Source organism: Mytilus edulis, chromosome 1 (genome assembly GCF_963676685.1).
Source record: "Mytilus edulis chromosome 1, xbMytEdul2.2, whole genome shotgun sequence".
NCBI classification, from domain to species: domain Eukaryota; kingdom Metazoa; phylum Mollusca; class Bivalvia; order Mytilida; family Mytilidae; genus Mytilus; species Mytilus edulis.
This window is the reverse complement of record NC_092344.1, coordinates 37887664-37915064: the sequence shown is the minus strand read 5'-3', so window position 1 is coordinate 37915064 and position 27401 is coordinate 37887664. Positions and strand designations below refer to the sequence as shown.

Genomic DNA, 27401 nt, shown 5'->3' with positions numbered 1-27401 from the left:
TTTTTTTGAAATCTACAAGTGTGTCTTTACGTGCAAAAGATATGGCTCTCTTTTAACACATGTCAGCCATTTAATGTCCCCTTTGGCAGATTAACATCTTTCTCAAGACCATACTCGCAAACGGTGTCACATTCTTGTCAAAGCCACTTCCATGTAACTTCCTTGCAAATCTTAAAATAATCAATCATTTTGATGTTTGGTGTTGTTTTTGTATTTTTAAGATTCTTACTACCGGTATTTCTTAACAATTTAAAAGAAATCAAATTGGTCACTGCCTATTCACTGTTTTTATGAATATATTTAGAAACAGTCGCCATTCACCACTTTGATTAATACAAGAAATACATACCAGTTGTTTAACAGTCTGTTCTAACTCATTCAATCTTTCTTCTTTGTTATTCATGTCTTTAGCTTCTTTACTTGTTTTGGGAGCCTTTAACCACTCTAGAAGTAGCATATTTTAAAACATTGTAAAAATAAAATTTATAATTTATAATAAAAGATGCACGGACTAAATCAAAATACTTAATCACTGAATAAGTATCATACCAGGCCTTGCGGTCACAAAACTTTCGAGCAAGATTTTTGTACTCAGACTCAAGAATCAACCAATCAAAATACTAGATTTTGTGTTTCGAGCACTTATTTTGTACTCGGAGTACTGAGTAAAGTTTTATGACCGAGAGCTTACTTTAGTCAGAGATAATAAAAGATTTTTTTTAGAAGTTTGATTAATGCAAAGAATGATCAATGCCTTGATAACAATGAATTTTGTATCTTTATATATTTTATGTCATATCTCAAATAAAAACTGTCTGAAAAATTTTCCATCTTTATTTTCCTATTCAACACTGCATTTAAGAATAATTTCTGTTGCAGATTTAAACACATGCCTTTTAATCTGGAACAGCCATGATTAGGTAAGACATGGACATCTTTAAATTGAGTTCTATGTTAGCCTTATTTAGAATTTTTTATATCTGGTTTATTATTGACTATTTCTACTGTATTGGTGTGTGTTGAAGGCTGTGTGGTAGATCTGCTTTTACCTTCATGCCCTTTAAATGATAGAGCTCTCAGTTGTAATCATACATATTCTTATTTTGATATCAAACTTTTTCAATCATTTACTCAGTCTTTCTAAATGAAACTTACCATCTCCTTCTAAATGTAAGTATGTATTTATACATTCATCAGCATCGTAATTACACTGACGTAACATAGCCAGAATATCATGTCGGTCATTCCAATGGGGTAAGGCTTCCTCAACCTGGTCCACCAATTTACCAACCATTTCATGGTGTAACTCATAACCAATCGGCATCCTCATCCATTGACCATTATCATGGTCATAAAAACAATGGATGTTGTGTTTTCTCTGAAATAATAGCAATCATTTATAGAGGTTAAAGCCCCTTAGAAGTTTATAAAAAGAAAAATCTGACTTATACAAGTGCATATTTACTGGATCTGTTTAGAAAACTTTAAAAAGAGATAAGAAGAAAAAAAAATAGGTTAACTGCGTTTGTCAGAATGGTGTCTAAGGAATTTAAAATATGTAAACATTTTTGCTTAATTATTCTTGAAAGTCCATTCAAGACAGTTAATTTTTTTAATATTTGCTTGCCGAGCTTTTTAAATAATTAAAATTTAACTGAGAGTGGAGAAATATCGTTATACACTGTTATAGTCATGGAATCTGTTTCTCTAATGATTTTTATCTGTCCTGTTCAAAGATTTGCAGAAAGTTGTGTACTTTTTATGTGACGTCAAATTTGCAGAGAAAATTTTTTTCACTAATGAGGAGAAATATTTTTCTCACACCGATTTAGAATTGTGAAATTAGCGCAAAAATTAGAGAACTCATATTCAGTTAAACTATCAGCAATTTTTTATAAAAAGAATACCTGAAAAATATAAGTTGGTATTTTCTTTTTACGAGGATGGGTGATGTGGCCTTCCCTATCATCACCACCTGACCCTCGTGACTGGTTTTCTCTTGGTTTTGGACCTCCTTGACCTCCTCCACTGGTACCCCCTCCACTTCCTGCCGCTCCAGATGCTTCCCTGTTTCTTTGATCCTAACAATAAAATATATAAATAAATAAATATAATTACTATAACTTGAAAGTTATATTGATAGTGTATTTTATCATGCAAAATATTTATATTTCTTCAATTTATTAGACACAGAGATATGCCTCAACTCAATGTAATTTGATAGGACATTATGCAAATGCCATATTTAGTTATAAAGGGTAAACATATTTTTTTTTAATAATTTCAATTGAAAACATTGAGCTAAATCATTTTAAATGAAAGCTATTTGTTTCATGGAAGTTTTCTTGAGAAATAAGGATTTGATGTTAATATTTGTCTTAAAACTTACATTTTCAGCATCCTTGACAACTGTGTTTGTTATCAATAGACCTTCCTGATACCATCTCTTGGGAAATGGTTGCCATTCCTAAAGTAAAACAAAAACAAGTCTATCATTAATTGTTATGAAATTTTAATAAAACCTTTTAGATAAAATTCAGCTTTGAATATGAGAGTATGGGATATTAACAATATAACTATGTACATGTATCTGACCCCTGACTTTTGACTTTCTTATTCATGACAAAACTCTGGGGTCTAGGCCATAAATCTTTAATCAGTACTGGAATTATAAAATTTGTGCTAGAAACACCAAATCTTATATTTTGATTATTGGATTACTGAGTCTGAGTATGATAATTATGTTCAGATTTTTTTTTACTGCATGCAACAATAACACAAAGTAACATTAATGTTCTTTCAGACAAAAAACAAACTATGACACGATGCCCTGCTAACATTAACCACATTTTCATGTTCAGTGAACTGTAAAATCTAGGTCAAATACCTAATTTGGCAAATATCCTAAAAAGGTTTGCATCCTAAAAACACAGGACACACAATCAGAGGTACAGACTGGAAGGATATAATGCCCTAAAGGCCCAAACACATGTGCTATCATAGGATGCACATTGGACCCTTATGTTTATTTGAACATGGGACATAGAAAATTAAAACAATTAGTTTCAAACTTTACCTTCAAATTATTTCAATCTTATTTAGGTTCTGTTAAAAAAGTCATTGCACTTAGACTTACAGACATGGGCACATGAAGCAATAGACATTCTTGATAAATTTCTATACAGGACATAAGTTTTTAATGAGCATGAGATGACATTACTTTTAAAAACATCTTTGGTAACCAAGACAGAAAATATATTTGTAGTTACTTTTTTGTATGGTTGAAAACCATAAAGGTTATTGAACTCTATTGATAAAGTTCATATGGTTAATGAAGACCTGTGTGAACCAATTGACTTAAATATAAACCTGTATTTTCAATCTTGATCTTTTAAAAATTTGTATAACTATTGAATCAATGAGAATTCCTTCCCTGAAACAATATCAGAATGTACTATACATTGATTTTCATTTTATCTGGTGTTAAACATAGGTATTCCTTTAATCCTTATGGATTATTCAGAATCTTTAGAATATCATGTTGTGTATCCATAGCAAGTCCCGGGAAATATTGTCACTGCTTTGTTGTAATTTTCTATTTTATTTCAAAGTAATATATATTATGCTCCAGAATTTCAGATCTATAGCAGTGTAGATTTTAGTGATTCAATTTCACTATAAAATCAATCACTGTTAATTTGCAAAAGTCTCAATGGAATTTAAAAGAATAAGTTTAATTTTCTTAGTTCACTGAATTTCTGTTGATTCAATTATTTTTCTCTTATTCTTAAAGCTACATAACTTGTACAGCAAAATGAAATTTAAAAATGCAAGAATTCTAAATGTCAAATTTAAAGAATTTTGTTTGACAAAGCCTTAGATGTAACCTTCTGCACTAAATGGCAAAGTTAGCAAACATTCTACCATTAGTCCACCGGTTTTAATGAATAAAGCAATTTCACATATATTATCAAAATCAACATGAATAAAAGGATAGAGTTCCAATGTCCCCTATGTGGCACATTTTTTTATCTGTCCAAGGTCAATAATAAAAAAGTTTTTTTTTCTATTAAACTTTTTATTGTTGCACAGTAAACAATTTAAAGACAAGAGTAAATGTCAAGGAGACAGCAACCCAACCACTAATAAGTACATTGAGAGGTCCATGCAGTCTATATGATATGTTTGACAATATCAAGAAATCTTGCATATTTAAAGGAGGCAGTATGATAAAGGTCACTATCTGGTCCTTGACGTTGCAAAAAGTGTAAATTTTGTCAGTTCTTTCAAGTTTTGGTTATTTCATTGATATAACTGAGCAGAATGATGTAATCTTGGTTCTCTTTACCTTGGACACAAAAAGAAAATTCTAAAATGTTCAGTCATTTAAAAAATTTGTTGTAATCAAATAATAAAGCCCAGATTTAGAGTATGACAGATACCTATTGATTCAGTTATGTGGACACTTATGACCTTAGATATTCAATATCATATTTACAATGGTATATTTTCTTACATCTTTTTAAAATTTAAACAATATCAACATTCTTTAACTTAAACATACAACCATGACCTAGTTCACTAAAATTTTAAAGTCATTCATAAAATATGGTTTACATTTGGTTAGATGCTATCTGTGAAGTAGACCTTTTTTCAAGGTTTTTCAAGTAGCAGACTTTGCCTGGTAACAACATGTTATACCCATGACAAGCTTTCATTTAGTCATCTTAGTGGATAGTAACCCTTGGCTAGCGTATATATAGAGAACGGGAGTGGATCGTAACCCTTGGCTAGCAAAGATGTCATTTAGTGTGTACAGAAACAGAACATTTTAGTGTTTATACCAACGAAAATATGAAACATTTGGTTTCAAAATTTTCCCTTTTCACAAACATATTTTAGGAATTTAGGGCCAAAATGCAATATACTTGCGTGCCTGTCAAGAAAATATACTTTTGTACTGTCAAAAATGCAATAGGAAATTAGTTTTTAGTGATATCTTAATATTTTTTGCCCTTAAGTAAATTTGGCATCGATGGCATATATTTGGTAGCCTCCCTTGAATTTATTCACTATTTTTCATGGTTTTTCTACAGTCAAGTGGTTCCCAAGGCTTTCAGAAATCAACTGACATCTTGTCCAGTAAACCATTCTTCTTAACAGGACAAGTAGACTCTTTCTTACAGGACATTTACACATATGATTTGGACAAACTAAAAAATTCTACTAGTTATTTTATCAAGTAAAGCACATCACTTAACTGGACCACACCAATTTACTGGCTTTTGTTCAATGTCCAGCACCCTTTGGGATGACAGAAGTCAGAGATATTCAGAGCTTGACATATGTAATTACGATTGTCCAATATTGAGGGCATTATGTTGACCTATAGATGGTTTTATGTCATTTGATTGATGCTTCATTGTAGTATGCCCCACATTTCAAGTTTTACAGATTGAATTTTGACATTACCCACCAATTTGGAACTTTATGTCTTTTCAAATACCAGTAATGAAATATCAGGATAGAAAATCTATAAATATTGTTTCAAGATCAATACTGCCTAATCCTAAAGAAAACAATTTAAATAAGTATGTAAAAAGTAAAATAACAAAAAAAAATAACTCCAAGGAAATTTCAAATGGAAAATCTCTTATCAAATGGCAAAACCAAAAGCTCAAAAACATCAAACGAAAGGAAGCAACTGTCATATTCCTGAATTGGTGCAGGAATTTCCTTATGTAGAAATTGTGGATTAAATGTTAACAAAAGTTAAGTTTGCTACATTGAAGTATTTGACAAACAACTTTTCATTGACTTATCAAATCAAACTATCTTATAGTCATTTAACACTTATCATCAATGTTTAAAAATCACACCTGATGTTTCATTGCAACGAGAAAATTTAAATAAGTTATCACACATTGCTGTTGTCCAGTTTAACTTATTAAACAATATTAGAGGAAACTTTGGTCTTATAAACAAGACATATATATTGATCTTTTAAAATAATTTATAAATCAATGAGTCGTGCTTAGTCTCTACAAATTTTCAAGTTGGGTTAACAAGCAACAGGCTAACAAAAACAAATATGAAATCTTTCGAGGTTCAAAATCAGACTACTCTATGGTTGATCAATAACTAGTAAAAGATATTCTTTTAAAATGTACTTAGTTAACTAACTCAGAACTATTATTGCACTGTTCATTTCTTATGACAATATTGGAATATATTAAAGTCACGATGTTCATGGCTGAATTGTCCCGATACAAACAATTCTCTGGATTAATTCCTCTTTATTCTTACTTTCATAAAGACACAAAAGGTTAAAATAAAGGTTATTCAGTAAATGGACTTTTTAATCTATTTAAATTCACATCAAACGATAATAACTTCTATATGAAAATCTGAGTTGACCTTTAACTTCTGAAAGAAATTATTCTCCAAAAATACAATGAAAACACACAATCATGTATCTTTACAGATTCATATATAAGAATAAATATAATCTAAATAAAAATCTTCAGTATTAGGGACTCCTCATGTTTTGGTGCAATATGAAGTTGAATAATCTCACTTAAGTCCCTTTGCAAAATGGTGATAAACTATAATCTTGCTTAAGTCCCTTTGCAAAACTTACTAAACTCCTGATTGACCTTTAGACTACTTGATGATTCTTTAAGGGGACACTGCATGTCAAGGAGTCAGAAACATGACTTTGTAAAAAACAAAAATGTGTCCAAAGTACATGGATGCCCCACTTGCACTATCATTTTTTCTATGTTCAGTGGACCCTGAAATTTTGATATAAACTCTAACTTGGCATTAACATTAGAAGGATCATATCATAGGGAACATGTGTACTAAGTTTCAAGTTGATTGAACTTCAACTTCATCAAAATCTACCTTGACCAAAAACTTTAACCTGAAGCAGGACAGACAGACAGATGGACAAACAAACAGACGGATGGACGAACGAACCTACGCACAGACCAGAAAACATAATGCCCCTCTACTATCGTAGGTAGGCATAAAAATGTTATCTACAGTTTAGCGAAAGATTAACCACAGAAATAATATTTATAACATGCTTTTAATTACCCATAACCAGACAACCATGAAGACATTATCATCCAAAATTAAAATAAATATTGAGTCTATTTCGTATTTCATTCACTTTATTATTCCAAATAGAGACATTTAACCAATAATTTATAAAAACAACTCAAACATTTTTTAATTTCTTCTTTCTATTTTCTGCTTCTCTACTTAAGTATTCTTTTTGGAGAAAAATTAAAGAACGTGCAAATATAAAAAATTTTAACCTTACATTTCGTTACCCCAAGGATTGGCTTAAAAAATAGAAAACTAAACATTTCACCTATAATTTGAAATATTCCTGGTCTACTTTTTTCAGTTTTAAATCATAAAGTGCATTGATTTGAACTAGGTAAATAAATCTTTTGATTACACAAGTTTTAAAAGTGTCAAAACTAATACTAAATGATCCAATTTAAAAAGTGGGCAATGAAACTACAGAAATGTTTTTCTATGTAATAAATCTGTATCTATTCATCGTAGGACATCTAAAGACATGTTATTATGAAGAAAAGGACAAAATATGACAGACATATCCATTTGATAATGTGTTTTACATATTAATCATGGGAAGTACTTCATTATAACTTAAAAAAGCATTATAAATGAAAATAAAATGGTCCTACTTCATTTAATTCCTGTCAAATGGTTAAAAAATATTACATTCACCTATCGATGAACTTTAAAGCTTTGAACAGTAATGGGTTCTCCTTTATATATTTGGTTTAGCCATCTTAAGCATTTTGATATCCCTTCTATACATTTTCTCCAATACAGCAGTGAATATGCTTTTTCCCAAGCAAGACAACCTCAACTCAAAGTTGTACCATATGATGCCTTAGTCTAGTTAAGGGCATACGATACAGTTACAGGGGAGGTAATGACGTTGCTAACGTAAAATGTTATTTTCGCGACGTCAAACTATGACCTATCGGGAAAAGATGCATTTTTCGACTATTTTTTATCATTCAAACTGATTTAATTTGAAAACGAGTGCATGGACCCCTATTTTTTAAAACGACATTTTGTTTCATTTTGAAAGGAGTTTATGTGGACCAAATTTTATAAAACTGTAAATAGAGGATTTTTTTTAATTTTGATAAATATACAGCAAAAATATACGATTTTTTCTTAATTCATGACCATTTGATAAATATGAGTTATTTCTGAATAAAAAATGCATAATTTTTTAGGATACTTTTAAAATACAAAAATTACAAATTATCTAACAAAAAACAATTTGTGTTTAGGCAGTAGTTTTTTTATTTTTAGTTTTACGAACCCTCCTACCCTAATTTTTGCCAAATAGGAAAAAAAATAAAATTAAAAATGTTGATTTTTTTTTTTTTTTCTCCTCCGACCCTGTGTTTTTCATGCAAAAAAAATAAATTTTAGTTCATAACTGCATGAAAGAATCTAAATTTATGCTCTTGGTGATTTAGTAAATTGTTGCACATTGATTTTCAATTCAAACCTTGTCAAGAAAAAAAAAATAGTTGTTACACTAGTAGAAAATCTCCTGGTGAAATAAAAAAAAAAAAATTTGATATTGACGGTTGGTATAAAAAAACTAGAGGCTCTAAAGAGCCTGTGTCGCTCACCTTGGTCTATGTGCATATTAAACAAAGGACACAAATGGATTCATGACAAAATTGTATTTTGGTGATGGTGATGTGTTTGAAGTTCTTACTTTACTGAACAATTTTGCTTCTTACAATTATATCTATAATGAACTTTGCCCATTAGTAACAGAGAACTATATTTGGTAAAAATTTACATAAATTTACCAAATTAATGAAAATTGTTAAAAATTGACTATAAAGGGCAATAACTCCTTAAGGGGTCAATTGACCATTTAGGTCATGTTGACTTATTTGTAGATCTTACTTTGCTGAACATTATTGCTGTTTACAGTTTATCGCTATCTATAATAGTATTCAAGATAACCAAAAACATCAAAATTTCTTTAAAAATTACCAATTGGAGGGCAGCAACCCAACAACCAGTTGTCCAATTCATCTGAAAAATTCAGGGCAGATAGATATTGACTTGATTAACAATTTAACTTCTTGTCAGATTTGCTCTAGATGCTTTGGTTTCATAGTTATAAGCCAAAAACTGCATTTTACCCCTATGTTCTATTTTTAGCCGTGGCGGCCATCTTGGTTGAATGGCCAGGTCATTGGACACATTTTTCAAACTAGATACCCCAAAGATGATTGTGGCCTAGTAGTTTCAGTGGAGATTTTGTAAAAGATTATTTAGATTTATGAAAAATGGTTAAAGATTGACTATAAAGGGCAATAACTCCTAAAGGGGTCAACTGACCATTTTGGTCATGTTGACTTATTTGTAGATCTTACTTTGCTGAACATTATTGCTGTTTACAGTTTATCTCTATCTATAATAATATTCAAGATAATAACCAAAAACAGCAAAATTTCCTCAAAATTACCAATTCAGGGGCAGCAACCCAACAACCGATTGACCGATTCATCTGAAAATTTCAGGGCAGATAGATCTTGACCTGATAAACATTTTTATTCCATGTCAGATTTCCTCAAAATGCTTTGGTTTTTGAGTTATAAGCCAAAAACTGCATTTTACCCCTATGTTCTATTTTTAGCGGTGGCGGCCATCTTGGTTGGTTGACCAGGTCACGCCACACATTTTTTAAACTAGATACCCCAAAGATGATTGTGGCCAAGTTTGGATTAATTTGGCCCAGTAGTTGCAGAGGAGAAGATTTTTGTAAAGGATTACTTTAATTTACGAAAAATGGTTAAAAATTGACTATAAAGGGCAATAACTCCTAAACGGGTCAACTGACCATTTTGGTCATGTTGACTTATTTGTAGATCTTACTTTGCTGAACATTATTGCTGTTTACAATTTATCTCTATCTATAATAATATTCAAGATAATAACCAAAAACAGCAAAATTTCCTCAAAATTACCAATTCAGGGGCAGCAACCCAACAACCGATTGACCGATTCATCTGAAAATTTCAGGGCAGATAGATCTTGACCTGATAAACAGATTTGCTCTAAATGCTTTGGTTTTTGAGTTATAAGCCAAAAACTGCATTTTACCCCTATGTTCTATTTTTAGCCGTGGCGGCCATCTTGGTTGGTTGACCGGGTCACGCCACACATTTTTTAAACTAGATACCCCAATGATGATTGTGGCCAAGTTTGGTTTGATTTGGCCCAGTAGTTTCAGAGGAGAAGATTTTTGTAAAAGTTAACGACGACGGACGACGACGGACGACGACGACGACGGACGCCGGACGTCAAGTGATGAGAAAAGCTCACTTGGCCCTTCGGGCCAGGTGAGCTAAAAATCAGCAGCAGCAGCAGTTTTTTTTTTTTTTTTTTTTTCGTCCTCCTACCAATTGGTTTTGTCAAAAAATTTCGTAAAACTAAAAATATAATAACTATGGCCTTATCTTTTAAAACAAAAAAGTTACGGCTTTCTTTCGAAAGGGAAAATACGGCCATAAATCCGAATTTTGAGCAAATATACAAAATTTCGACCTCATTTAGCTCAAAAAGTAGCACATGAAGGTATATTTTTTATTACATATTTGATTTAAGCAGGCAAAAACTAGCATATATGGAAATTTTCATCAAACTGTAAATACAGGATCAAAACTGTATCGTATGCCCTTAAAATGATTACCCTTGCTTGGCCTATTTCACTTTCAACAGGAGATCCTCTCAAATATTAAAAGTAACAAACATTTTTCTAAACTCTGGTAAGGCAAGGTTTGAACTTTGGTTACTCCAAACACATCTGAGAGAAAAGAGACAATCAAAGTTCTGTTTTTATGCAAGAAAACTAGATGAAATTTACATCAACCATAAGTCCTAAACTTCCCTTAACCGAAAATGAAAGTCATATGAATTGAAATACTGTTCATCTGTAGCTTCTGTTGTACAGATAAATGGCATTCTGTGGATTCAGGTATATTCGTGAATACCAATTTTCGTGGATTTAGTGGTCATATGCGAACCCCAAAATTAAATGTTCGACCTAATACAAATTTTTTATGGTCTAACTCTTGTACATTAAACTTTGGCAAATCCACACAATCAAAAATTCACAGAATACCTTTTTTTCTAAATTCAAGAAAATTGGTACCATTAAATTTTTTTTTAATCCAGTAGTTGATAACAGTCATTTGGTCTCTGGTGGTGAGTTGTATCATTGGCAATCATAACATAACAGGGGGCCCCTTTTTTGGAAAAAAATTGGTTGCTTATATAGGGAATCACTAAAGTGTGACTGGCTCTCTTAGGTCAGTCAGTGGGCCCCCACTAATGAAAATTTCTGGATCCGCCACGGGTAAGGTTATCTGGAACAAGTGTATTTCATTGTTATTTGTATTTGTTAGTGCAATGAACTTCTATGTAATACAGAGAAGACAGTTGTCTACTATTTGCCTGATGTCATTGAGCTTTTAATTTTGCCATTTGATAAAGGACTTTCCGTTATGAATTGTGGTACATGTATAATGTAAATGTAGTCTGTTGTGCTGTCCAAAATATTCAGTAATTTCTGGGGTACGTACTTCTTGTATTATGAAAATACATATTTTCTTAAAGTCAAATAAATGTGGTACAGATATCTAAATGCTGTACTAACTTCAATTATTACCATAGACATAAGAAAATACAAGGTATGAATTACACAAAAAAAAAACCTGTTTCTAAATTTGACCGAAATAATATTGTAAATATGTGACATAGCCTTAATGTTTATTTCCATTCAGAAATAGTATCAAATAAACCCTTGTCTATACACAAACACAGATTAAGCAATGTTACTACAACTTCCTCACACACATCATACAGTAGCCGACAAATAGAACCACTGGCGACAGATTTGTTATTGACTCAGCTATTTTGTGGTTTCAACAAATTTATATAGGTACAAACTGTTTACAAAAGAACATTTTCTTACATTTTTTAACAAGTTGATTATATTTACTTTTCCAATTTAAAACTATGACCTCTTTTTTTATGACACTACAAATCATTCATAAAAATGTAAACTTGAAATTGTTGGATATTGTTAGAGCAGTGTTAATTGATTTTTTAAATTTGGGTAAAAGTTACGACTTTTCCATTGAAGTAATTTTATACATTTCACTAAAATATTCTGAACTTTAAACTAAATTTGACATGAGCCTTATGTCTATCCAAAAAAAGTTCGAGTCGAAATCAATTTATTATCTTCTGCTTTAGGTAGCTTTGACCTGCTTCCTGAAACTGTATCATTTACTCACTAGAAGTTGAAGTCATTCATGAATACTTGTGCAAAATGATATAACCAAGGAAAAACATTGAGTGCTTAAATCTTAGTGATATCATATTGAGTTATGTGATGTAAGAAAGCACAACTTTAAGTTGGAATTAGATATCATTATGTAAAGCCTGACAGACGGACAAACGGATGAACGAAACCAAAGGACACAAAGACTGAACTAGATGTGTCAAAGCGACACGAATGGCCCCGTCTCAAAAAGATGAAAAATCTGCAATTTCAATAACACATATGGACACAAACATGATGGGAGTCTCACATATCAAAAATCAGCTCAAAATCTGGAGGCATATAGAAAAAAAGTCTGTATAACTGTGATTTTCAACAATTTCCAAAGTTGTAAACCCTTAATTTTGGCAAAAATTAGCAGAGCGGAACGAAACTTAAACTTGATCTGTAACTCTTCATGAGTAACTCACATACCAAAAATCAGCCCAATATCTGAAAACATTTACAAAAAGGTCCCTATAACTGTGATTTTCAACAATTTGTCAAAGTCCAAAGCCTGTAATTTTGGCAAAAATTAGCCTAGAGGAACAAAACTTAAACTTGATCTGTAACTCATCATGGTTAACTCACATACCAAAAATCAGCCCAATAGTGAATACCTGAAAGAGTTCAGAAAAAAAGTCTGTATAACTGTGATTTTGAACAATTTATCAAAGTCCAAAGCCAATAATTTAGGCAAAAATTAGCAGAGCGGAACGAAACTTAAACTTGATCTGTAACTCATCATGGTTAACTCACATACCAAAAATCAGCCCAATATCTGAAGGCGTTTAGAAAAAAACTCTGTATAATGGTTTGTTGCGGAATGACAGAATGACGGAATTTCAGACAAGGGTAAAACTTCGTTGCGGGGCCATAAAAACATAATGCCCCTAATGGGGCATAAAAAAAGGAGATTTTTTTCAATATTTGCATGCCTACTTTAACTTTATCTATTGTATTTTGTTACTAATCCAATCGAATTAGAATAAAATTAGTTATCTCCACATCATTAAAACAACTGAATGAAAATGAGGAGCAAGCACTGAGAACTTATTTAAATTAGATTGTTGCTGGTCAAAAGATTCCTTATAATGCCAATGGAATAAAACAATATGACATCACCAATAAGATACTATAAATTAAGAAATTATTGCATTTGATATTGCGATTTCGTCCTTTTTGACTAAAATACGATTTTCGTATACAAAATTTCAAAATGCGAGTTAAAATTAATGCGAATATAACCCAGGTCCCCGTCACATTTTTCGTGATTACAAAAACATTGCAATAATTTCTGAATTTACAGTAAAACTCTCCTAAATTGTAGTAGTCAATCTCTAAGCTTTTACCTTTGATCCCCAATCATCCAGGTAGAATCTCATACCATTCAAATACATGCATTGGAACTCTCTGCCACTTCTATGGTAAAATGTCTCAAATACTATGTCTTCTTGACTCTAAAAATATACAACAATATCATTTATATAAATTGAATTGTTTTGGAAAAAGTTGGAAAGATCAGAGATTAGTCTAAGGTTTCTATGTCTGTCATCTGATTGCCTTTTTAGGATTAACTCAGGCCTTCCGGTCATAAAACTTTCGAGCACGATTTTTGTACTCAGACTCGAGAATCAACCAATCAAAATGCTGGATTTTGTGTTTCGAGAACTTATTTTGTACTTGGAATACTGAGTAAAGCTTTAAGACCGAGAACCCAGAACCCAAGTAAGTCACAAAAAGGGTCCACAGACATCAGAACAATCTCGGACTAAGCAAGGATCAACCAAAATGTTATCATATGTAATGATTTTGTTCTGAGCTTACTTTCAATTTAACATTATTTTGTCAGTGACCCAATAGATACAGATGATCGTGCATATATATCTATTACTGATTTTGTATCCAAAGTTTGCTTTATCTTTCAATTTGTAAAATTGTTACATGATACATTTTAATCTATTTTATATTAAAAGCATATTTTTGAAAACAATAAACAAATTTCATAGAAACATTACAAATGTCAAAATATCAAAACTCAGCAGGAAATTTAATATTCCCTCACATGCATGGAACTTAATACCTCTAAATTTTTTTTCCTTCCCAGAAGCACATCGATATAAAATTGCAGGCTGAAAATAATAACACGAAATTTCCGTCTTGTAACTTCCGGGTATTTGAAAATATTGTACCTAGCAATCGTAAAATAATTAAACGGCCATAGATTTTGTCATTACTAGATTCATTTCATGCGTGATATTTTTTTGTTTACAAATTATCACACAATCTCTTCAAATTACAACTTCCTGTTTTTGATACTAAGAATTTGTTTTACAACATAATCACAAAAATTGCATTGGCAATAATAAAAACCTTTAAAAGATAAAATACATGAAATAAAAATCAATTAATCTATTTATTTCATTACAAATGTTTGTATACCAATTAAGATCTTGAGACAAGACTTGAATAGAGATATATATGACTGAATGCAAACATCTTCATGTATTTTCTAATTGAAATGTCTGCATGTCACGTTTCATATCGGTTTTTTTGTTTAGCAAATAAACTATTCTCTTTATTTTATGAATAATTTAGAACTACTCAATTAATGGTTAAGTGATTACCTATCAGTTTCAGTAATCACCTGCCACCTTACGTAAATTATTAACCACAGGGAATCACGAAGCAGCTACTGGAGTTAGAATATGTAGGAAACTTTCTAAGAGCTTAACTGCATGTGATAATTTTCCTTTGCAAATATCCAACAGCAATAGCCTTTCATTACAGCAATTGAAAGATTTTTTATTTCAAGTTTGTTATCTTTTATAAGTCCTAGCTCCTGTTATACATATTTATACTTTTTTTTTTATGGTTTATGTATCTTCAATGGACATTTTCATAAGCACCACATCATCTAAGTAACAGTCACAATATTTTATTCATTAGGGACATAACATGTTCCTATGGGAGCTTCCCAATGGTTAATTTTGAAAAATATGACAAAGTATCTATTTGATCTTAATTTGAGACACTGATAAAATAACATAAAAGTCTTTGCCATCACCTTTATCAAATATAGTTGACTTATTCACACTCTTTGTAATATCAATAATAATGCTGACATTAGTCAAAGCTTTTAGGATTTTTTTTATACACTGTACATTTTGAAATTACCCATTATTGTTCATTCTAAAACAGTTAGTTTCTTGCAAAAAAAGAATTCTTGAGATTCTGCTCTAAATAAAATATCACATTATATTGCTGTCAAAATATTTAAAACATTCTTATGACTAATACAGAAGTACATACTTAAAAGGTTTGACACATTTTACCAACACAGATCTGAATGCAAGTGAAAAGAATAAATAATTTGCCTTGAAGAGAATGAATAACGAGTCTTTAATTTAAATAAGAGACAAGGTTGTCACATTACTGATCTTTAGTTTTATACCATTTACTTTATAATAATCCTAAAACCTTCTAAGGGCCTTATCAGATTAGCAAATATGAATGCTTGTGTTTAAATCCACTTACGAACACATTAAAAACTTTAGTAAAATTAAAGTACCCCGCAATTTAATTATGCAAGACCTGTTAAATTGTATTATGTCACTTTTTTCTGCAATATAAATCTTACTGCCGATAATCTTTGTGAGTAAATAAATACATGTATGGTAAAGGCATACAAATGAACAAAGGTAAATAGTTTATTGTAGACCAGGGTACCACACTATTGAATTGTCCATACATTAACCCTAGGTACAGGCCATCCTATTAAGAATGTTGATAAAATTTGGTGTAAGGTTGGGTACAAGCTGACACCTGTTGAGTATAATTGACAAAAATTTTCGTTATACAGCATATTTTTGGCAAATAGAAATTCAAAATTTGATAAATAAGAATGAGAATGGAAACAGGGAATGTGTGAAAGAGACAACAACCCTACCAAAATCAGAAAACAACCAAAGGATGAAGCATACATAAACTGTATAAAGATGTCAATACATGTGCATTGAAGCAAAAGTTTTTGGTCAAAAACTGTTGTCAAAATTATAATCAAATATGATTTTTATAGTTTGACTTTCTCGTTGATCATCTTTTCTCATAATATACATAAAATATATGAACTTAAATGAGCATTAAGCAAACAACAATCAATAATTTAATTTTGGATGTAACGCGTCTTCTGATTGGCTGACGTTAATTTGTTATGAGCCCAGACATAATTTAGTCATTTGACCATGACGTCATCAACGTTTTTTCATGGTTTTCTACGGTTTAAAATGGAATTTAGAATTAAATTATAAGAAATGACTGTAATATTTTTCTGTCTATTCGAAATAACATAAAAAATGTGGTGCACACTGTTAAATAACCCGCTACGCGCATTATTCAGTATGCACCAAATTTTTTATGTTATTTCTTCATAGACAGAAAAAATATTACAGTCATTCCTTAAATCAATTACACATATATGCCACTTAATCATTAATTCTTCATGTTATTTTATTCCTTTAACCCCTAAAATACTCATTTCTAAATTCAATTTTGTATTCGCTAGTACATGTACTTAAAATCTGTGGTGGGCAAGATTCCATTGACAAAGGTGTCAAAATGCAGGAGATCTTTTAATATATATCCTTTAAGATTGTGATGAACATGGAAGATAAATATAATTTAAACTATCCAGTAACTGACTCTTTAAAAACTAATGTATGTAATTTATAGAAGTGATCAATAACAATGCATTTATTTATCTTAAGGTTTTTTAAATTATATTATGACATTGATTTTGTAAGTTCGTGAAGTGCACTAACATGCCATGTATCATAGGTCTACTTTATCATGTTTTTTATAAGAACTAAAATACCTTAGACCTCATGACCTATTGTCTTGCAAGACTTACTTGTAAAATCGTTAAATTATTATTTTTAACACTTACAAAATTAGGAATGTATCTTGTCATTTTAATTAATTAGTATTACATGTATTTATATATATACATGTAGGTCATGTAGATATCATAGTTATTTCATCTTTGAAACTAGAAAAATGTGACCCTTACATTTATTATGCATCCCCAGCAATACATGGATACTGTCAAACAGTAAAATGATTATAAAACAGAAATATACAACATATTTCACTTTGTAAATGAAATTTGTTATGCCAAATTCCTTTCATTTATTATAATTTAATCCACAAACAAATAACTGAAACAATTTTACAGTTAACGGTTAAAAAAAATTGCACATGTTGATCTCTGTAGTTAAACATTGAGTGTAGTTGAAAATTCACAATCTCAAATCTAAAGATATTTAAGCTAGATTTATATGCTTCAGAAAGAAAAAATAATCTATAAGGTTCAGGTATCTTATATATTTTGCAAAGAAACAAATATTGAAGAAATTTTACGTAATTTTAAAACATTTTTTTATTTGGTGGAGGAGGCCATAGTGCCCACAGAACCCACTACCTTCGCAAGAACTGGTGACCCTATTCAATAAAGACGGGGGTAGAACAAAACGCAAGGAGTGGGGTTCTAACTTATAACCTCAGTGTTGACATACACTGTAGATGATTGGCCACCAAAGCCCTGCATTGAAATAAGCAGTTGCTTGATATACATGGTACATACATTTGGAATAATTAACCTTTATTTCGAACTTAAAATAATTCATAAACCAAGTTAACCAATGCAGGTCTGATTTACAATTCAACCAGTATTCATGTACTCAAACAACTCGAACAGGTTTTTTCTTAAACCTCAAAAACCAAGTTAAATTGTATCACTTGAATGACATTAAAGTATATATTATAATCTTCATCATACAAAATATTAAAATTTGAATAGTATATTTGTGGTAAGCAAAAATGTAATTTATTCAGACCCTGAGAGATCAACTGAGAAATGGAATTTCCTTTTCAGTATTTTTACGTTTTTAATCATGGATTTGGAAATCAAATTGATAGTTTTTCATGTATGAAATTAATCTAATTTAATTTAACTAAGCAAATTCAAATCAAGAAGTTTAATAGGTCATCTTTCTTTCTTTCTGGAATTTCCAATTTTTACTTTTTCTATTCCAATATATTTTGCCCTGAACAAGTTATGACAGAGTTCTTAAAAGAAGGGTTCATGGGCTCTAGCTTACTCGCCTATCTGATTTTTGATGATCTGTTTTTGTCCATGAAGTGAAGAATTCTTAATGCATTTGCTGTAGAAATCTTCTAGTTTGATATTAAATATTTTCACATCCTGTTCAAGCAAATGATTTATCAAATTTCAATTCAAAAATATTGATACATGACCTTAAAACAACTTGTTCCACTTTACTGATAAGTAAATCCAATCAAAAAGATGGGCAAATAGACTGCCAAATATCATTGAAAGCTCAGCATAATATCAAATATGATACATTTTTAACAATACAGGTAATAGAAAGAAGAATCAAAGTACTGAAGTACTGAACATCAGATAAACTGTTCTGGTGGATGTCCATAGGCACTTGTTTCAGATAAAAAATTGTATCTCTAAAGATAAATTATTAAAAAGACAGTCTGATAAAAGATATTAAGTAATAAATTGTCCATGAGACTTTTTGTATTAGGTCTAAGGAAAATTGGAGATTCAATTCTTTTGCCTGTAGACGGATATTTTCAATATTGTGCTTGAATAAAGAGAAAGGCATAAGGTGCAGCATAATACCACCACATTCTGTCCACAAAGTTTAGTAGGTTGCACTTTGTAAATGCAGCCATTTCCCAAATCACACCTCTTTTGGGGAGATATATAATATTCAGATATTTTGTTTTGTTAACGTACTGGTCCCTAGATATGATCTCTACACAGCCCGATATTTTAACCTTTGAATAATATAAAAGGGGAAATAAATACTTTTACAAAATTTCCTGGTAACAATTAATGGCACTGTTTTAGCCATAAAGGGAGTTCCTTCAGGAAATTGCATTGTCTATATTTGCTAACAGCAAGTGTATATTTAAACTGGTTGTGATTACAGCAATGTTCTAGACAAAATAATGTGTAAAACACAGTAATATGATGTAACCAAACCCTTTTCTCATGTTATCTTATAAATGGTATTTATTTGTCAGAAAATTTAATAAAAGCAAAGTAGAGCTTATTATCTTAGGATTCAAACAGAAAAATTCCCACTTAAATTAATAAAAAAATCCATCTTTTTTAATAATGATCCTTTGCAAATACAGAGAAAATTGGTAACTGTTATAACAATTGTTGTACGAACTGTGTAAATGTATAAATGATTTTTTCTTCACATTTTTAATTAATTTCTAAGAATATTTAACCCTAAGATAATGTCATTCATTTGTTTAATTATAAATCAACTGATAATTCTCATTCAAGTCTTTCAAAATTGTACTGACGTCTGCTGAGGTTTGATAGATCTTTTGCAAAAACTGGGTGTGCCTAATCAAATGTGAAGGTCATTTAAAAGCTAAGGTTATAATTTCTGCATAGTTAACTTATAATAATAAACCAATTAAATTGACAACAATCAGATAGATATTATAAATTGATATTAATTGTGATTTGCCCTGCACATCAAGGTTGTATTTTGTGAAGATATTAAACTACTGACACATATATATATATATAATGCACAAATCTTCCCAATACACCATTGTATATACTTACAGCGGAATACTGCAAAATATTTAAAGGAAACAATGAAAATAATGCAATTTTTGATTATTTCTTTATTCTCTAATCTTGAATGCAAGAAAATCTCTTTCAAGGGGCAAAACAATAACTTTGTACTCAATGTTTGTACATGTGTACTACACATGTACTAAAAGCAGCTTTCTAGACAATTTAGTACAATTGTTTTGGAGGGCAGTTGACCAGGTCAGCAGGGGTAAATGTCAAACTACACAGCCAGATAGAATGTACTCCTTACAATATATTCATATTAAAATGGCTAAGACTGAAGCTAAGTATCCTCATGGATGTAAGGTATGATTTCCAATGAGATAGAAAAATAGACAAAAACAAAAAAAAGAAATACAAGACAACAACCACGAACAACCACTGAATTACTGTTTGTGAGCACTCAACCCTTTCCCTCACCTGGAACCATGATCTATCAGCACAACATAAAATCAAATCTGTATGGTCATTTAGAGGGGTCTCTGATTGCAGATCCCGCTTACTGTTTTGTCAGATTCCTGTATCCCGCTTACACTATGTATGTAAGCAAATTCTCATTTGTTTGAAATTTCCCGTGTCCCTCTAGACTTCATTTTTAGTTTTCAAGGCACAATAATTTGACTTTCAAGTGTCACACTTACAAAAAATTAGCAATCAAGCATCACACTTAGACCCCAATGAGACCCACTTTAGACACAGACCTACTAAATAGAAGAAATGAATTTGACTACCCAGTGGAGCCTTATATTGGAATATGGTCAAATGACACATGTCAGAAGGAAAAATCTCGCCAAAATATATTTTTACTTTTGAACACATTTTTCCTGCATTTTTTGTTACAGAATGTGAATTTCCATCCTGTCATGTGCAAAGTTATTCATTTTCATTTTTTCCAAGGCAAGCTATTATTTTCAAAATCCTCTTGCAACCCCAACCCCTTCCTGGAAATTCAAATTGTGCTCCTCTAAGGACAAAAATTCACTGATCAGGTCCTTTAATATGCCTGCTCCATACAAAGTATTTGTTCTGTCTTTGAAAGATGTCATAAATAATCTAGGTCTTATTCTATAATTGAGGGAGAAATTACTAAGTCTTGTCTTCCCAAACGTTTTTTACGGTGAGCCAAAAAATTGAATAAACAGTAAATTACATATGGTTTCATAAATATGAAGTGCATGCCTTTTTATTCAAAAGCTTTCCAACCAAACTCTTCACGGATGGTATTTATATCATTATTTAGTAACTTTCCAATAAAAATCCTAAAGGATTGTAAATTGCTGTATCAATATGTTACAAAACCCAGATTGCAATTTTATTTTATTTAAAATATATACAAATGCATATTTAAAAATTAAGAGTGTGATAAAAGCATTTCCACATCTAGACATGTAAAGTATTACAAAAATACTAATTTCCATATAAATTGTACATATTTGTGAAGCATGTAAACTTGAAACAAATTAAAAGTTAAAAAAAAACCAGTTTTACAAATATGAACAAGCCTGGCATATGTATACTAATATACTCAGATATAGCAATTTATTTAAAGATACTAAAAGTTAATCATAAGCACTTTGGTTTGGTTTCTAGCTCTCTACATCAGACTTATATTAAAACTAGCATGTTAGAACTACGCTAAATTAAATCAGCACTTTATTTTAATATAGAAGGTTGCACTCGCTCATCATAATATCAGATTAGGCGTTGTTATTTATCAAGTTTCTTAGTTTTTGTTATGACCTACTTTCCCACTGAATCACATTCATGTTTATTTTCTAACAAGAATGTGTCCCCAGTACACGAATGCCCCACTCGCACTATCATTTTCTATGTTCAGTGGACCATGAAATTGGGGTAAACCTTCTAATTTGGCATTAAAATTAAAAAGATCATATCAAAGGGAACATGTATACTAAGTTTGAAGTCGATTGGACTTCAACTTCATCAAAAACTACCTTGACCAAAAACTTTAACCTGAAGCGGGACAGACGGACGGACGAATGGACGAACGAAGGTACGAACAGACGCACAGACCAGAAAACATAATGCTCCTCTACTATCGTAGGTGGGGCATAAAAACATTCTATCCTTGAACTGCATGAGTTTTAATTGTAACACTCATCTTCAATTGACCACATACAAAACTGAAGTAGGCCATACCTCAATACACCTCTTTTACTTTCATTTTAAACATTACTGAGGTAAGCCTCTACTCTTTAAGAGAACCGTGGTGTAGTGGTAAGTGCATCGGACTACTAACACAAAGGTTCCTGGTTCAGTTCTCGCTCTAGGAAGAAAATTTCAGGGACTAAAATTTTCAGCTCTCCATTGACACCATTTGCAAGTAAGGTCTTAAGAAAAAAATGATAGTCCGTCGGAAGGGGACGATAAATGCTGACCCGTGTTAAGAGAGAGTTATATCTCTTGCATGTTAAAGACACCCTTGTAGATTTCGAAAAAGGGCAGGCTAATGCTGCTACAAGGCAGCTCTCACACCCGCAAAGTGGAAAGGGATAAATATAAATTGAAAAACTTGTGTCACAATCCACTATAAACAAATGTTTAAACTAAGCCTCTACTGGTGTTGGATTTTCTCACTGTGTCGTCAACTTGAAGACCCATTGGTGCCCATTGGCTGCTTTTTACATATTTGGTTGGTTTGTTGTCTCTTTGACGCATTCCACATTTCCATTCTCTATTCTATCACTACTTTTACTTTTTCAAAGTAGTTAATTTTAGAGATCAACCTTGAATGGCATTCAACAATTTCAAATAGGTTTGTTGATGAACCCTATAGCCTGGTCTCCTGACAGTATATAATACTTTGTGGATAGGTAAGCGTGGATAGGTAAGCGTTAGCAATCAGTGAGCCAGGACCCCAGGCTAATGAAACCTATTCCAGTATGGCATTTTTTAGATTTTTAATCTTTTAATTACCACTTTGACTGAAGTTCTACAATTTGACCTATATTCAATTGATTCCAATACACCACTAAAGTTTATTTGCTTATTTATTATAATCCATAAAAATAAATTTAAAATACAACATCAATCTTAATCATTCACACTCTAAAACTTGCCCTCAGGTTGTCAAAACATATTAAGTGAAATGTATAGATCTGCTTTTGTAAAATATCAATAAATGCACAATTATAGATGAAAACCTATCCCATAAGCCTTTTCCTGTTAATTGAAATAACTTAATGATGTTTGCAGTTAAACTAAGTCCCAACATATTCAGTTACAAATCAACTTAGTTCTAAGTGAATGACAGTAACAACCAGCAATGGCCAGTAATTCCATTTAAGCCAAATTTAAAGTATGTTCATTAGGCATGCCAATGAAAGTACAGACATACGAGAAAAACAAAATTCTACACTTGCCCTATTTTGGTCATTGTCGGACACAAACATGATAAAGAGTAGCGTGAAAATGAATTAGAGAATTTGAGAAGAATATTCAAATTACTACATTTTGAAAAGTAGTGGTCCGAGGGATTTGACCACCAAAATTTGAAAGAACCAACACAATTTTGGTATTTTGAAATAGAAATAGTAGTGAGGACCAGCAGTTTTTCTTCTGACCACCAGATATAAAAAGATTTTGAGAACTCTGTACATGTAGTGTCATTAACAACGAATGCTAAGTAATGGCAAGGTCATCCATGAAACAAAACTAGCGTTTAAGGTGTATTAAATTTGAAGAAAATTGGTAAGACTAGCTCCTACATTATTTTCATAAAAGCAAAAAACACCATATTTTACAATGAAGGTGTAAGCATAACTGTAAAGACTAAAGCTATCACTAACATAGAACAATACGAGTATACCAAAATAAATCCTTTACCACTTTCTACAAAATTAAAATAAATACACACATTTAAAATTAATAGACATATTAATAGAATTTTAAGTCATTCTAACATATCAATAAATTTCTTGTTGCCGTTTTTAAACTGCAACTTTGATTATTGATAAAAATTATTGATCAATAAACAAGGGAAAGAAGAGAACAGAAAGTGTAAATACCATGAAGAAGAAAAAGGTGAAGATACAAACATCTTAAAAACATGCATTAAAACATTGTGCAGAAAAGACTTGATTTTTGATTGAGTTTGAACAACTGTGGATTAATTAATGTTCGTAGTCACAAATTTTCATGGATCTAGTAAATAATTTATTTTCGTGGATATTTAGTTTCGTGCAGTTTGTAAAGTCTCCATAATGGAGATCAAACCTAGAGAAATTCTGTATTTTGTGGAACATTTAAATTAAAATTTTGTGGTTTGCCTATTTCCACGAAATACCCCAAAAAATTTGTATCACACAAATAATAATGAATCCACAGTATTTAAACCAAGGTCGTTTATAGTTATTATAAATTTAGTATTGACTAATGATTTATAAGATATAAACCTATAATATAATTACACATATATACTAACAATATTTGAAAGTTGCATAAATTCTTTTAAAATGCTGATATCAACTTTTAAAAATTTATAAAATTGATAATGACATTGCCACAATTTCATATGACCATGATTTAAAGTGTAACAGTACATGCATTTAAATAGACTCTCTTACAGTAACTGTCCTTTAGACAATACCTATAGATGGCAAATGAATGTTATATGGAACATTCAACAAAATTATAAAAAAAAAAAAAAATATTTCTTACACTTTCATTCATCATGTATATCTCAATTTCAGATTAAATCTTTGTTTAACTTTGAAAAAGTGATTTTATCTGATAAAAAACATTGACCAATGATTACGTTTTATCAAATTGCAGACAAATTCTGTTCTAAAATATATAATGCGACTAAAATTTTGCTATCTATAGATATAATTTCAGTTACTGAAGATTGATCTTTTACTATTAATAAGGAAGAAATTATCATGCCGTGTTACTTCATGTACCTCATCAACTGTCGATCTGTTTTGCTAAAATAGATTTTTTTAAACTTTTTTTTAAATGTCATAATGTAAACTTCTGTGTCTAGTACTTTATGCTCTGTTTGACAAATTTTTACACATATGAGGCCACTTGATCATAATTAAGAACATTTTTGTCACACATTTATAAATCTATGTAACACAGTGCGTCTACGGTCAAGTTTAAGAGGGAAGCAAGCTCTCCCAAAAACAGAAATTTGAAGCATTGGTAGTTAGATTTTTAATATTTATTTCTTATATAATTATCCTCCCATTACATATTATTTTAAAATGAAAGAAAAAGAAACCATTTCCATCAGCAATGAGCAATTTGAAAGTTCAATTCAACATAAAGTTGTCCTCCTTTCAATATCTATCAATCTTTGTTACTGTTACACTATTTTAAATTAATTGTTATGTTTTTCAATCATTCATAGAACTGTATAATATCCTTTACAACCTAAGTGTAGATTCATTCATTTCATTTAATGAAAAAAAAAACACAACTTTTTATGATTTAAAAACTTTCTTTGAACAGCTAAGTCGAGTAACAATAAAAATTACTTTAAATATCAATCATTTTTATGGAACCATTAAACATTTAAAAAAATAACCTTGAGGTCAAACATTGGTTAATTTTCTGCACTGAAAGAACTACTTATATCTTTGAACATAAGATTTACAATGTTTTTAATCTCCCATACAATAAAATTAAAATAGTTGACATTAGAATCACTTATCTTTTGCAAATGTTATGACAAGACTAACTCAATATTTATCATTTTTTTTCTTCGAAAAATGCCATGTGAAATATTTGGACCTAGTTTTAAAGGAGACACCTTGATGATAAAAAGTTTATAGTTTAAAAACAAAAGAGATATGATCAAGTAATTTTATCTTTTACAGCAATTGTAAATTAGTCTGAATTAAGTCTCTGACTTTAGTTACTGTAATGGGATAAATGTTGGTCCTGTTTTCTTTTTTTTATGTTTAGAATACCTGTGCTCAAAGTTTATTTCAGTGAAACAATTTAGTAAAAATCTTTAATTTCAAAGTTTTAACATTTAATGTTGTCTTCTCCAAAAGTCTATTATTTAAAACTCCACTGATTTTTTTTATTTGGCTGTTATGTTTATAAATCTATACCCCAAAAAATCCATCTGTTTATGCATGTGTACACATTGTATCACAAAACTGTGCAACGAGGAAGCACTTTTAAAAATATATTTACTTTGCTGAAGATTAATAATGCCAAAATCGATTAAAATCAAAATGTAGAGAGCGGTTAGAGAATACTATAAAAACTATCTTCTTAAACACAAAAGTATCTATCTTTTCTTTAAATTTACAGGCAATAGTTCAAAAATAAACATACCTGCATTGTTTGGTATTATTGATTTATTGTAAACGGATCTCGTCAAAGAACAAAGAGGTTAGCTTGGTTTTTAACAAACTTATTGGACCAAGGAATATTTTCAATTTCTTTTTAAAGTGACATAAACTATTTGATTATTGATCAGCCTTCGTTTAAGTTTTAAAACAATGAATTGAAAATAAATATCAAGACATGACTACGAAACACCTATTTTTGTTTTGGGACATTTAAGTTTCACGTTTTTTAGGATTACATGTAACATATACATGTACTAATTTATGCCATTCAAGATTCTAAGCAGCTTACAGAGGATAAATGTCCTAATTTTAAACAAATATTTTTAATTAGATCTGAAATTAGGTTCTTTTTAAAATAAAACCTGATTTATAACCCGCGTCTGTAGAATATTTCAGTAAAATGTAGGTCATCTTGAACAGATTACTATTCAACTTTAAACTGCATGTAGCCATTACACAAATTCATTCACTATTCATATCTTCTTTCGTATATTGGGTGCACGTGGACGAGTTAAAGGGTATTAAAAATCATAAAAATGTTTTTTGGTAAAAATAAGGAGCTATGGTAGGAGAGCCAACGAGAGGAACATCCACAGACCAATAAAAATGTAAACTATAGGGTAATGTACATGTACAGCATTTAGGGATGAGCAAACCCCATACCATACAGAAAGCTATAAAAGGCATGGCATGGCATGACCAATATTAAATGTTTAACAGTTAAAAAAAGAGACAACCAACAGCCTGACTTTTTTTTTACAATAATAATCTGCTAATTCTAAAGTTACTTAAAACCTATTGAAAACAGGCTAGGGTTAAAGAATAAAGAATTTTGATCTTTAATGTGTACAACCTACATTGCTTAAATGCGTTTATAACAGCTGTTTAAGTTAAATTCTCACATTATGACTTTTTTATAATTATTTTTTCAATTTGGAATACATTTAACTTGTTCAATACATAT

At 30.6% G+C, this 27401-nt stretch overlaps 1 protein-coding gene across 7 annotated transcripts in view; it reads right to left on the bottom strand.

The window, feature by feature from the left end:
- LOC139512293 (kinesin-like protein klp-3) overlaps positions 1-27401 on the bottom strand; it is a 43268-nt gene that overhangs the window by 11162 nt on the left and 4705 nt on the right. For 4 of the 7 annotated variants that reach the window (XM_071299831.1, XM_071299848.1, XM_071299823.1 and 1 more), the window contains exons 3-7: positions 13768-13875; positions 2390-2467; positions 1908-2081; positions 1156-1378; positions 350-444 (exon numbers count right to left, since the gene is read on the bottom strand). In XM_071299831.1, coding sequence (XP_071155932.1) covers positions 350-444; positions 1156-1378; positions 1908-2081; positions 2390-2467; positions 13768-13875 — 678 coding nt within the window. Of the gene's footprint in view, positions 1-349; positions 445-1155; positions 1379-1907; positions 2082-2389; positions 2468-13767; positions 13876-25030; positions 25055-27401 lie in introns of all 7 variants that reach the window. The other 3 variants (XM_071299806.1, XM_071299815.1, XM_071299800.1) reach the window with 1 other exon arrangement.